Here is an 11,811-nt window from a genome sequence, read left to right on the forward strand (position 1 = left end):
CAAGTTGCGCAGATACAACTAGTGGGATTGAGAGGTTTTTTCATAAGAGATTACAGAGATTAAAATGTGGACGTAGATGGTGGTGTGTACACAATGAAAAAAAAAATTAAAATGATAAGCTCAAAGTTAAGCGTTCCAAAATCTTACAACGGCACAAGTGTTATGTTGATCGCAACACAAAAAGAAACCAAAGGTGGAGTACACAAACTTAGAGCATACAGATTATAAGTTGTTTTGGACGAGAGAGTCGTGGTCGGGGGTGTTGTGGATGGGGAAGCTGTGTGCCGGTGGGTTCTTGTGTTCAGATGGGTTGTGGACGGGTATGTTGTGGACGGGTGAGGGTTGTTGTGGGGAATTATGTTCAGGGCTTCGACTAACTTAACGAACCTCAAAGTCGGATCTTGCTTTTGGATCTAAAGAATCTAGGAATCACGAGCTTAAATTCACAATTGTTGGTGGAGCTTTTAATCTTCGACCGTGGAGAGACGACAGTGAATCTGTTACGGTATAACGGAGATGGGATCACGAGCTGAGAGCAGACACCCGTGGAGGAGCTGAACACGGCTCGAAGACTCAGAGGTGGTGAAGGAGGTCGTGACCGGTTTAGAAGCTACGACATTAAAATTGCAGAGGTGGATCAGAGCTTGTATCACAGCGGTGACTGGGGTTCGAGTTTGATTTCGGGAGAAGCTGCTACTCCATCAACTCTAAGAGGACCCAAGAGGCTGTGGCACCACCATACATCTCTCTTGTTCTTCCACATGGATATATCCGCTGCTGCAAAAAAAAAGTAGAAAATTTACAAACCCATGATTCTTGTTCTTTATTGACCCATTGGCCAAGAACCTGATACTCCATCAACATCTCAGCGTGGTCTCTTTCTTCCACACTCGAGTCCTTGAAAAAACTGCAACAACGCATCACGCAGCTCAATTAATAAATAAAGACACAAGCTTTATCAAAGAATCAACAAAACTCTCAAGACACAAACTTTATCAAAGAATCAACAAAACTCTCAACATTGTATTCAACGCTGGTTTTCCCCGATGCCATTTATTGGTTGCGTGGATGCACAAACAGAGAATGAGAGGTTTTCCCCGAGAAAACAGTGGAGAAAAGAGATTAGAATTAATTGATTTGGAAAAGAGGTTTTGAAATTGAGATTTGAGATAGGAGAGAGAAGAAACAGATGATGACTATCAATGGCTCTCCATGGCTGGGAGATGGAACCAGAGGTAAGAAGAGCTTGGAGATGCAGAGAGGACTCGAGAGAACAGATCAAGACGGCGACAACCAGCGACATCAATAAATTAGTATCTCAAAATAAAATGAAGAGGAATAACAGTCATCGGATTTCAGATTGATTAGGGTTTTTAATCTTCATCTGCTCTAAGATGAAAGTTGGAAAATTGGAATTTTTGTGTTGGATTTTTTTTTTTTTTGTTCAGTTTGCTCACGACTACGAAGAATTTAGTTTCTGGTCAAAGGGTATAGAAGTCTTTCAAACACAACAAAGTGTGTCACAAGTGGATTGTATCTCTATGTGTAATTGAAAAGTGATAAAGTGTGTCTAGATGTAAAAAATTCTAAAAGTTATGTGAACTATCACAGATAACGACAAAAAGGGTCCTTAGCTCAGTGGTAGAGCATTTGACTGCAGATCAAGAGGTCACCGGTTCGAACCCGGTAGGGCCCTATATTTTGTTTTTTGTTCAATAGGAACTGTATTTTACCGTTAGTCCCTTGAATATATTCGTTTGTACACAATTCTGGAGTAGCTACAACTATTTGATACAAGTGTCATACCTTTACAAAGGACCATGGTCTCAAAACTCTTTGCTGGTGTTGCTTTCAGCTTTCACTGACCCTGCAACAAGTAGCAGGAAACAATCAGCCACAAATATTATTACCAAAGTAAGTATTTTTTTTCCTTCTGGTGATTAGCTGTGGATTTTGGAAGAAAAGCTGTGGATTCGAGAGCAAATTCTTTAACAACAACAAAAAAGCAAATTAGAGTTTGTAAAAAATACTTCGCTATTATACAATACAAGATAATTCTATAACCTTTTTATTATATCTGTGTAAAATAGGTTTTACCTCTGAAACTACAAGAACGTAAGGAATCTATTCTAAAGCAATGTTCAGAGGGAGATGATGAGGATATGATTTGCATACCTAGAATCGAAATGGAGTTTCAGGTTCAATACTTACTGCTCCTCATGTTGAACTGATCAAAATTTTAACTATTACTGAGCTACATATGGTTTCCCTCCAGCTATAGTAGTGACACCTGTTAAAGAAAATGTTCAAAAAGGACTCTTTAGATCATTTCAGTCTGATAATTGTTCAAATATAAGAACACTCTGCATGCCTGAATCTCCAATCTTTGCTGATGGCTAGATTCAAATTATCAGCGACATAAACATTCCCTTTATTGTGACTCCTTTTTAGGATGATTAAAACGAGCCTCGCTACGTTTTCCATCAGCATAAAGCTCTCCCTCATCAGAAACTAGAAGGAAGAAAACCGATTTCGTTTCCTTCCACAACGGTTTCGACCAAGTAACCATTCTCAAACTCAAGAACATTTGTATCTGCAGGTTGAGAAACAAATACATGAGACCAAATTGAGAAATCACCTGGTTGGGAGGATGTTTTAGAGGATGATGATCCTGTAGTCCACTTGAGAACCGACGACATGTGCTTAACCAACTAACATGGTTTCCATTTACAGCAAATAGGACATCAAACTCAACAGCGAGTTCATAAAAAGAATAAAGAATAAGTTAGCTATCAATTTTAATTACCAAATAGAACTAAACTTATGACTAGAAAGTGAGTGAACAGAGAAGACGCACCCAAATCAATCACTGCTGATCAGAAATTTATAAAAATCAATCAAAAACTAAAGTGGTAATTTACCAGCAGGAGGAGCAGCTTGAGCTTAGAAGCTGTGAAGAAGAGTAAAGACTATGAATAAAGTAAACAAAGTCTTTAAAGTACCAAGTAAAGCTCTGAGAGATTCTCCCATCTCTTTTTTGTAGCCTCATAAGTACAAGCTATGTTCGAATCAAACCTTAGACAGAATCAAACCAAACCAATGTAGAGATGGAATAGTTCTTTTCCAAAGTATTAATGTACTAATGTTACTGTGTTCTTTTCTTGTGGTAATTACCTTTGTGGTTTGGTTACTAGTGTTCAAGAAATGGTCATTAATACTGATTCTGTTACTAGACCCTTTTTATAGGGCCCATTACTGAGCCCATCAGTGGTCCTACCTTGGATGCGCCCGTTGGATGGTGCTAAATGCTTACCCACTATAAGTTCTGAAGAAAAGACAAAAATAATTAGAAAACAAGAATGAAAAAAAGCTGAAACAGATCAGAAGCACTTCTACGATTTGTCTAATCACATCAATATCTCCATTGTCTTCTAGGTAAATCAACAGTACCTCCCAATATATATATATGTATGAATAGAAAACCACTCTTTTTTTTGTTCAAAGAATAGAAAACCACTCTATTGTATCAAAGTATCAAATAAAGGGTAATCTAAAGGGAAACCTACATGTAGTAGCCTCTCTCATCGCTCTCAGTTTTCCTTTTGAATATTGAAATTCTGTTGTCGCAACTTTTTTCCGTTACCAGCTCCACTCCATGCATTCATAACTCAGAAGAGTATGCAGCATAGCTACCGCTATAAGAGTAAGTTTACATTACCCATTATAAGACTAACAATTGTTTGTGATTAAAAAAAAGGACTAACAGTTGTTTAGTTATAGTGACTTCTTAAAGATAATTCAAACCTTGGACTTGGCAATTAGCATCCTTGATTTGCTTCCATCGATAAGACATACAACTGTAGTCTGTATTTATTCTGTTCTTCGCACGTAATTAGTGTAAAACCAATCTTGCCAGTAAGCTGTCTTTATGCAAGTTGGACTTTTCTTAAATTAAAATACTATTAAGATTTGATGACCAGTTTGTGGAATGATGCGCTACTTTTTAGTCTCTTCTGTGTTATGTACGTATGCAAATATTTTATTTGGTAATAGAACTAACCTACATATTGTTTTTTGTAAAATTTATCTCAAAATATTCTTCAAAAAAAAAATTATCTCAAAATGGAATCTGAAGTAAAAATGTTTTAATCCTATTCTATTTTTGAATTATGTAATGGATTATATATATTTCTTTTTGTCTATTATTCCATTTTTATTCTAAAAGTAAAATATAATTGAAATAAACTCAATTCTATTATAAAATTACTCTATTTTTTTCCAAAATTGAGCTTCCATTAACTTTGAGCTATGCAAAGCGATTCAAATGTGTGATCGTTACACTCTTGAATTGCCACGTGTTGCTTTTCGAACCACACTCGTACCGGCCGGACCGGTCTTCACGCAACAACAACAACTTTCCTAACCGTGTGGTATTTTGCGTTTTTGTCTGACTACGTACGTAGTAGCAGTTTTTAAAACATGTCATAAATCTGTATTTGTCTGCATACTTACCAACAACACCCTTTCCGTTTCGACGTTTCCGCAGCGTCAAGCGTCAATGTCGGTGTAAATATCTCTTACGTTACGAGGGTATATCCGGAAACTTAAGTCTTTTGAACTTCCCAAGGCTCGCTCTGCCTCTCCTCTCTCTGTCATTTACTTAGTCTCCTCCTACTATTCTCTCTCTAAAAACTTCGAAAGCTTTACACTTTTTCTTTTTCTTCTTCTCGTTCTCGAGCTCCGGGTTTGTCTTGAAACCGTGAAGGAATCTCTATCTTTATCTCTCTTTCTTGTTTTGTTGTTGCCCATATTGTCGATAGGTAGTGTGATAAAGCAGAGAGAATATTTCCGGGTTGAGTGTATTTTCTTCGATCAGGTTTGCTAATCAACATCTGATCATTCTTGTTTTGTTTTTTTTTTTCTGAATGATGGAGTGTTTTGTTTATCTCGTTTTCAATCAATAAATAACTTGCGATGCTTGAGACAATCAGTGAAAATCCAGGCCATGATTCTTGAATTCACATTGCGTGCACATTAGGAGTATTGCATTCTCTTTCTATGTTCTTTGTTTCCTATCCTTTTCATCAATTTTCTTATCATTCAGTAGGTAGTGATTTGAAGTTTCATATGATTGACAGGGTTCTAAGCAGAGGTTGGTCTGTCGTTTCTTTCCAGTTCATTTCTTCAGATTCACTCTAAAATGAAACGAGAACAACAACAAAACAAAACATAGAAACATAGTGAGATTCGTTTCTAGGTTACTTACTGACTCTTTAATTAACACAACTCAGTAGATCTTTGGGTTAAACAAAAAGTGATATGGTTAAGTGGAATAGAGAATATGAATGTTTTGTTGAGTAGTATAGTCTGTGACTGACTGTACAAAATGTTAGGTAGCTATATTAGGCTTAGAGACTGTCCTACCTTTATCTTTTTCAAATGAGTGGAATCAAATGACCAATTCAAGAGAATCAAATACATACAAGCATGTGTGTGTTTGTGTGTGGGGGCACTTTTTGATCCTTGGATTCTAGTTTAAAACTGATTTGGTCTTTAGCAATTATGATTCCTGAATTACACTGATCTTTTTTTTCTCAGTGTTCCATAATTGATAACTCATAAACAACTTTGAGTATCTATATGTATTTAAACTCACTAGCTCTTTTTGTATTCTCTTTTGCACTTTTTCTTGACTGTTTCTCAGGAAAATAAAAAAAAGTTAAATAGAAAATGAGAACAGAGGGGGTGTGTTGAATTATTTGCATGTGTCATGTGTTCTCCTGCAGATAAACCCATTTGGGTACAATTTTTATTCTATGTTATTTGTTTGATTCCATAGCAGCATATTTTGACTATATAGCCCCACTACATATATAGCAAGCAAAAGATTTTCAGAACATTAATGAGAAAAAAATGAAAAAGAAAAAGAAAAGTAGATCGGATCATGAAAAGAAAATGGTACTACACACGCAAGTTGTTTTATTCTTCTTCCTTGGACATTTCTTGATTGTTTATTCCTTGAAAGAAAAACACATTTTCTTTTTATATATGAGCCACATTGTCCCCACAACTTTGGATCAATCTGTGACCACTTGATATTGTAGGCATGTATCTCCCTCTCTCGGTGTACTCATGTACATAAATGTATATGCATACATCTCTCTCTTATGACCAAAAAAGTGTAGTGTTAGCCATTAGTGAGATCATCATCTCTTCAAACTCCTTATCTGCTCTTCAATTATAAAGTGAAGATCCGTTAATGGTCCTAGATCTGAATTTGCTTTTACTTTTCCTTTTTTATTTAGATATTGACATCCATTACAAGTCACATTCATAACTTTCTTCCTTATCATTATCCTTCTTTAACTAAACACTGGTGGTGTATCTTGCAGATGGAGACTGTGAAGCCATTGGATGTTGTTACTTCAGGAAAAGGAAAACTGAGACGCGCGTTTGTGAAAGTTATCAACATTAAAAAGCTAACCGGTGTGGTTCCAGAAGGTGACAAGGTAGATAAAGACTTAGTGAAGAATGCTGCAAATCTTTCAGAGTCATTCGACAAGCTGGAGGAAGAGTACGAGAAAAGACTCGCCATGGAAGCTCTTCTCGCAAAGCTATTCGCTACGGTCTCTTCCATAAAGTCAGCTTACGCGCAGCTGCAGTACGCTCAGTCACCGTACGATCCAGCTGGGATACAGAGAGCAGACGGCTTGGTGGTCTCGGAGCTGAAGACATTGTCTGAACTCAAACAGAGCTTCTTGAAGAAAGAGTTCGATGCTTACCCCGATAGAACTCTAGCTCTCGCCGAGATTCAAGAGCTGAGAAGCTTGCTAAAGACTTACGAGATCACGGGGAAGAAGATGGAGTGTCAGCTGAAGCTTAAAGACTCTGAGATCATCTTCCTCAAAGAGAAGTTTCAAGAATCGTTGTCTCAGAACAAGTCGATGGAGAAGAGACTACTTAACCAAAGCGGTCCACTGGATCGTAACAGTCCGTCTCATTTCGTTACTTACCTCCACCACACAGTCAAATCGATCAGAGGATTCGTCAAAGTAATGATCGAGCAGATGAGGTTCGCGGGGTGGGACGTCGTTACAGCAGCTGATTCGATACAGAGTGGAGTCTTGTACTACAAGCAAGACCACACGTGTTTCGCCTTCGAGCATTTCGTTTGTAAAGTAATGTTCGAAGCCTTTCATCTACCTTACTTCTCAACCGAATCATCATCGAGTAAGAGCAGCAGAGAGATGTTCTTCGAGAGGTTCAGTGAGCTCAGATCAGTGAAAGCGAGAGAGTATATCACGTCACGGCCTAAGTCGAGATTCTCGAGGTTCTGCAGAGGGAAGTATCTGCAGCTCGTGCATCCGAGGATGGAGCTCGCGTTCTTCGGACACAACCAGGTCTCCACCGCCGGGGAGTTTCCGGAGACGAGTTTCTGCGCCGCGTTTTTGGAGATGGCGAGACGGGTTTGGCTCTTGCATTGCCTCGCGTTCTCTTTCGACCCCGAAGAAGCTTCGATCTTTCGAGTTTCCGAGGGTTCTAGGTTCTCGGAAGTGTACATGAGGAGCGTGTCGGAAGAGAGCTTGTTGTTGTCGGAATCTGAGCCGAGAGTTGCGTTTACTGTGGTTCCTGGGTTTAGAATCGGGAAGACTTCGATACAGTGCGAGGTTTACCTGTCTCGTTCCAAGTCAACGCCTTGTGGATCTGATAAAGATCCGTAATCGGACGGTGTAAGATTCCTACTGGGGTGTTATGGTAATTTTAGGTGGTTGGGATGTTTTTTTTGGTTTAGGAAAATAAATGAGGAGAAAAATTTGCTGACCGTTGGATTAAGTCTGTGACTGTTGCGATTATGTCTGTGCCTCTCTTTTTTTTTGTTTTATATTTTGATCAGAGAGACAGAAGCATCTTTGAGCTGTTCTCCTCCATCAATTATTTAGTTATATCGTCACTATCCTTCTATCCTATGTAAATAATTCGTAATAATATGAGATATTATTGTCATGGCTATATTTTTCAAGTTGTGTATGATGTTTGCAGTTATGTAATATGAATTATGATATCAATCAGTGCGTCAAAAAGCATGATTAAAAATAAATAAAATATTGTATGTGTGGAATTGAGATATCTTCTAAAAATGAAAATGAAGCACGGACCAAATATGTTATGATAATAGGATCATAAAGACTGATGGGTCCAATATAATATCCACCGACCAAATATGTTAGATAACAATTAGATTTCAGATGGGTCCAATATATTTTTGATAGATCTCATGGGCCCAAAAGTACTCCTATCCAAGAATCTTATGTCTCCACGACGTCTGGGTCCAAGGCTCGGTGGGTAAGGCATGCGGTTTATTCTCGATTGTTTAAACTGATCCGGTTAGTATCACACTATCACTATGCTGAATCTCAAACCTGTCATTTTGTCTAGGATTTGGTATAGAATCTACGGTATTAGAACTTGCGACCAAGCCAGTTCGGTTTTCACATTTACACCTGAATCATTTACAATTTTTTGACAACATGGATACAGTTTTACACGTAACGTAACTCTGCCAGAAAAATAAACCATCAATTCTCAACGCGATAGAACTTTACTTTTCTTTTGACTAACTAATAAGTAATACGTTAAATACAATAACAAAGTCGGTGACGGTGAAAAAGAATCATTATAAAAGCATAATGTATGAGAGATTATAAAATGGTTCTGCCACATCCCAAACACTACGGTGGACCCAAAAAAGAATGAGCCAAGAGACAGCGATAGAAAGCTTCAAGAAATTTCAACACTCATGGGTAGAGCAGATACACCACCACCTCAACCACCTGCGCTCCGTCCAAAACCACCACCGTAACTCTGCTACCGGTGACGAGCAACGGCTGAAGGAAGCGGTGGAGAGAGCTATGGAACTTTGTAGAGAGTACCACAGGGCGAAGTTGGTCACAACGGAGAAAGATGTGATCGGACTTATGGCTGCTCCTTGGTCTTCTGCTCTTGAAAGGTCGCTCCATTGGGTTGGTGATTGGCGACCAACTACCTTGTTTCATCTGGTTTACACCGAGTCTAGTATTTTGTTTGAGTCTCGTATCGTTGATATTCTCCGGGGGTTTCGCACCGGTGATCTCAGTGATCTATCTCCTTCTCAATTCAGGTTATTTACCGGACCCTTATTAAGAAGATACTTAAGTGTACCAATTAAAAATGTATAATATGTATGGTTTTTGTTTTATGAAAAGATATTTCAAAATATCTTGACTTTTGTGAAATAAGCTAGCTGTGTTTACCAAAACAATACTTTCTGGAAGCTTAAATTAAAATTAAAATTTACAAAAAAAATTAAGATAAGAGGTATATTGTAATATGCAATTTGATTATTTACTCTCTCTCTCTTTCTTTGTGTGTTGAAAACAGGTTGCACGATCGAGTGATAAAACATTAGAGATTAAAAAGCATATATTTTAATTATTAATTTGTTTATTTTGGTAGTGTAATATTATTTTTGAAAATTTTATTTGTATGTTTTTTTCTGTGTGTAAGCATACGAACTAACTAAATACGTTTTGATTATTTAAATTTTAATATTTAGGTTTAAATTTGTCAAAGGCAGGACGGTGAGTGAGCTACAATGTGAGACGGTGAAGGAAGAGAATGCGATAACGGAAGAGTTATCGGAGTGGCAAGACGACGCGAGCGATCTCGTCATGGGGACGGTGTCTGATCTCGACCAGAGGATACGACGGCTAGGAGAGATCGTTCATCGAGCCGATGATCTACGACTGAGAACGATCACAGGTGTGGTGGAGCTCCTAAGTCCGCTGCAACAAGCCGAGTTTCTCATTGCTGCTGCTGAGCTTCGTACCGGCGTTTCTGGTTGGGGTAGTAGCCACGACCGTCGTCGAAGTTCCAATGTCTAAAATGCTTCTTGAAACGGTTTAAAAAGCTAATGAGAGTTGAGAGGATTTAATAGCTGTTAACCAATAATTATATGTGTTTACCATGTTTTTATTACATCCAAACTGAGTTTGGTTTTTACATGGTTATGAAATGTGGAAAACTCTTTTGTTTTATTTACTTATGTATGCATACATGTTTTGCAATAAGTCGAATTATTCCTTATTGTTAATTAATGTTACCCTTTTCCGATTACTTTGAAATACTAGATGGGACTAATTGAAGTTTTTGTTACTTTGTCAAACAAAAAATCAATAACGTTATCGTTGGTTTCTTTAGACCAAGTGGATGAGGAAAAAAAGGTCAGCGAACATTATTACAAAAGACATGAAGTGAACGTGGCGTGGTAATGTCTCTCGAAGACATGCATGAAGACACTTGGTATGCTACGCGTCCTCGTATCACGGCGTCGATTCCTAGCATTTTGTGTGGTTGAGTAAGTTAAAACTTCAAGAGATTCTTTCTCTTTTTGCCCCTATTAAAATAAGAGATTCTTCTTCACAAGTATTATATTCAAATAATGGAAGACGAGAACAAAGATGATGACATAGCCATTTTATATTTGTTCGATCAGAGGACATAGCTCTACTCGTATATACGTAGTGTACTTGGTGTATAACTTTTGATTTCCCTTGCATCTTCTTGTAATTTTTTTTGTTTTTTTTTGCTTATAATAACATTTGTAATGTAATGTCAATTAACCATAAAAGTTTATACTTGAATTAATTAATCTCTATTATTAAAAGAGAAGTACACTTAGAAAATATCCCTGAGTTTTCAATGCTAATTACACTTTCATGCCACTGAACCTATTAATTAACATTCCTAAATTTTTTTTTATCTTTTCAGATTATTAAATGCATGTTTTTTTGAACGTCTGGATCGATTATTATCGATTAATTATGATATTACAATGATGAGAATATTACAAAGACGATTATACAGCCGACAATTCTACCATCTTGTGAGAATACACGCCTGACTGCACCTCTCCGAGCCGTCCTATGAGATCCATGTTCGATGGTACGCCCTGCACCAAGCTGAAGATCTCCTGTAATCCGTTTCTCCATAAACTGCATAATTTGGTATTTTCTGGGGTTTGAACCCCAGACCTCTGGGTGTAGAAGCATTACATGAACTCTTAGTCAAACCATTGGACCAAGGGGGCTTCCACAATGCATGTTTTTTTCACTCTGATTTTTCTTTAAAAATCGGAAACAACATCTTCATAAAGAAAGAAATTGTTTATTTTATTTTTAATGACTTAATCAATGATAGAGATAAATCACCTATACTAATAGATGATTATTAAATTTTTTTCTTTAGCCAAAATAAATTCAATATCTAAACAAAATATCTTTGCTGACAATAAGTTCTAACCTATAATCACTCTCAGATATTTAATATACCTATAAAACACAGAAACTTATCCTATAATTACGCTAACTTCTAAAATTTGGTGAATAATAAATTATCTTTATATTTTTTCCATATCTAAGTAATAAATAAATTGTTGTTTAAAATGTTATATTAACATTAATGTAATACATATAATTCACAAATACATATATACATATATATATATCTATATGTATTATCAGTAGCACAAAGAAAAAATTTAGTGAAAACAAATATTTATACGACCACGGGTCAAACTATAAACATAAACAACAACAGCGCAAAATTATATTTTATTTATTTATATTTTTTTAAAGAATGTTAAGATTTTGGAATTGGAAAAAATTATGACCAATCTCTATATTATTTTAATTAGAAAATTTAAAATTTATATCAAAATATTTTGTTAAACATTTAATCTTAATTTTTATTATAACTATAAATATTAATTTCCAA

The 11,811-nt window shown here is 36.6% G+C and overlaps 2 protein-coding genes, 1 long non-coding RNA gene and 1 other non-coding gene across 11 annotated transcripts; 3 read left to right on the top strand and 1 right to left on the bottom strand.

Annotated features, from left to right (window-relative positions):
- Positions 1–85: 85 nt before the first annotated feature.
- Positions 86–3,188, bottom strand: LOC108862572 (uncharacterized). Of its 5 annotated transcripts, none has more exons than XR_008946278.1 (4): positions 2,922–3,188; positions 2,176–2,593; positions 1,807–1,867; positions 86–907 (listed from the first exon to the last, which is right to left on the bottom strand). It is a non-coding gene; the product is annotated as an uncharacterized LOC108862572 (long non-coding RNA). The 5 variants fall into 5 exon arrangements; XR_008946277.1 differs by having other exon boundaries at positions 2,176–2,711; XR_008946276.1 differs by lacking the exon at positions 2,922–3,188 and adding an exon at positions 2,639–2,915 and having other exon boundaries at positions 2,176–2,539.
- TRNAC-GCA (transfer RNA cysteine (anticodon GCA)) lies at positions 1,625–1,696 on the top strand. Its single transcript has one exon. It is a non-coding gene; the product is annotated as a tRNA-Cys (tRNA).
- Positions 3,189–4,639: 1,451 nt separating the features above from the next.
- Positions 4,640–8,004, top strand: LOC108856184 (protein GRAVITROPIC IN THE LIGHT 1). Of its 3 annotated transcripts, none has more exons than XM_018629927.2 (2): positions 4,640–4,876; positions 6,393–8,004. In XM_018629927.2, the coding sequence occupies exon 2, from the start codon at positions 6,393–6,395 to the stop codon at positions 7,719–7,721; it is 1,329 nt and encodes a 442-aa protein (XP_018485429.1). In that variant the 5' UTR covers positions 4,640–4,876; the 3' UTR covers positions 7,722–8,004. The 3 variants fall into 3 exon arrangements, with proteins under 3 accessions (XP_018485429.1, XP_018485427.1, XP_018485428.1); XM_018629925.2 differs by lacking the exon at positions 4,640–4,876 and adding an exon at positions 4,904–6,262; XM_018629926.2 differs by lacking the exon at positions 4,640–4,876 and adding an exon at positions 4,904–6,245.
- Positions 8,005–8,709: 705 nt separating this feature from the next.
- Positions 8,710–10,077, top strand: LOC108860430 (protein DELAY OF GERMINATION 1). 2 transcript variants are annotated; one of them, XM_018634312.2, is made up of 2 exons: positions 8,710–9,157; positions 9,593–10,077. In XM_018634312.2, the coding sequence occupies exons 1-2, from the start codon at positions 8,751–8,753 to the stop codon at positions 9,918–9,920; spliced, it is 735 nt and encodes a 244-aa protein (XP_018489814.1). In that variant the 5' UTR covers positions 8,710–8,750; the 3' UTR covers positions 9,921–10,077. The 2 variants fall into 2 exon arrangements, with proteins under 2 accessions (XP_018489814.1, XP_018489815.1); XM_018634313.2 differs by having other exon boundaries at positions 9,614–10,077.
- Positions 10,078–11,811: the final 1,734 nt, after the last annotated feature.

The sequence above is a fragment of the Raphanus sativus genome, chromosome 5 (genome assembly GCF_000801105.2).
Source record: "Raphanus sativus cultivar WK10039 chromosome 5, ASM80110v3, whole genome shotgun sequence".
In the NCBI taxonomy this organism is placed as follows: Eukaryota; Viridiplantae; Streptophyta; class Magnoliopsida; order Brassicales; family Brassicaceae; genus Raphanus; species Raphanus sativus.

Excerpts from the sequence above, each read along its gene's own strand:
- LOC108860430 (XM_018634312.2), top strand. The coding sequence starts at position 8,751 with ATGAGCCAAGAGACAGCGATAGAAAGCTTCAAGAAATTTCAACACTCA. Across the intron at positions 9,158-9,592 it reads CTATCTCCTTCTCAATTCAG|GTTTAAATTTGTCAAAGGCA; the intron begins GTTATTTACCGG and ends TTTAATATTTAG.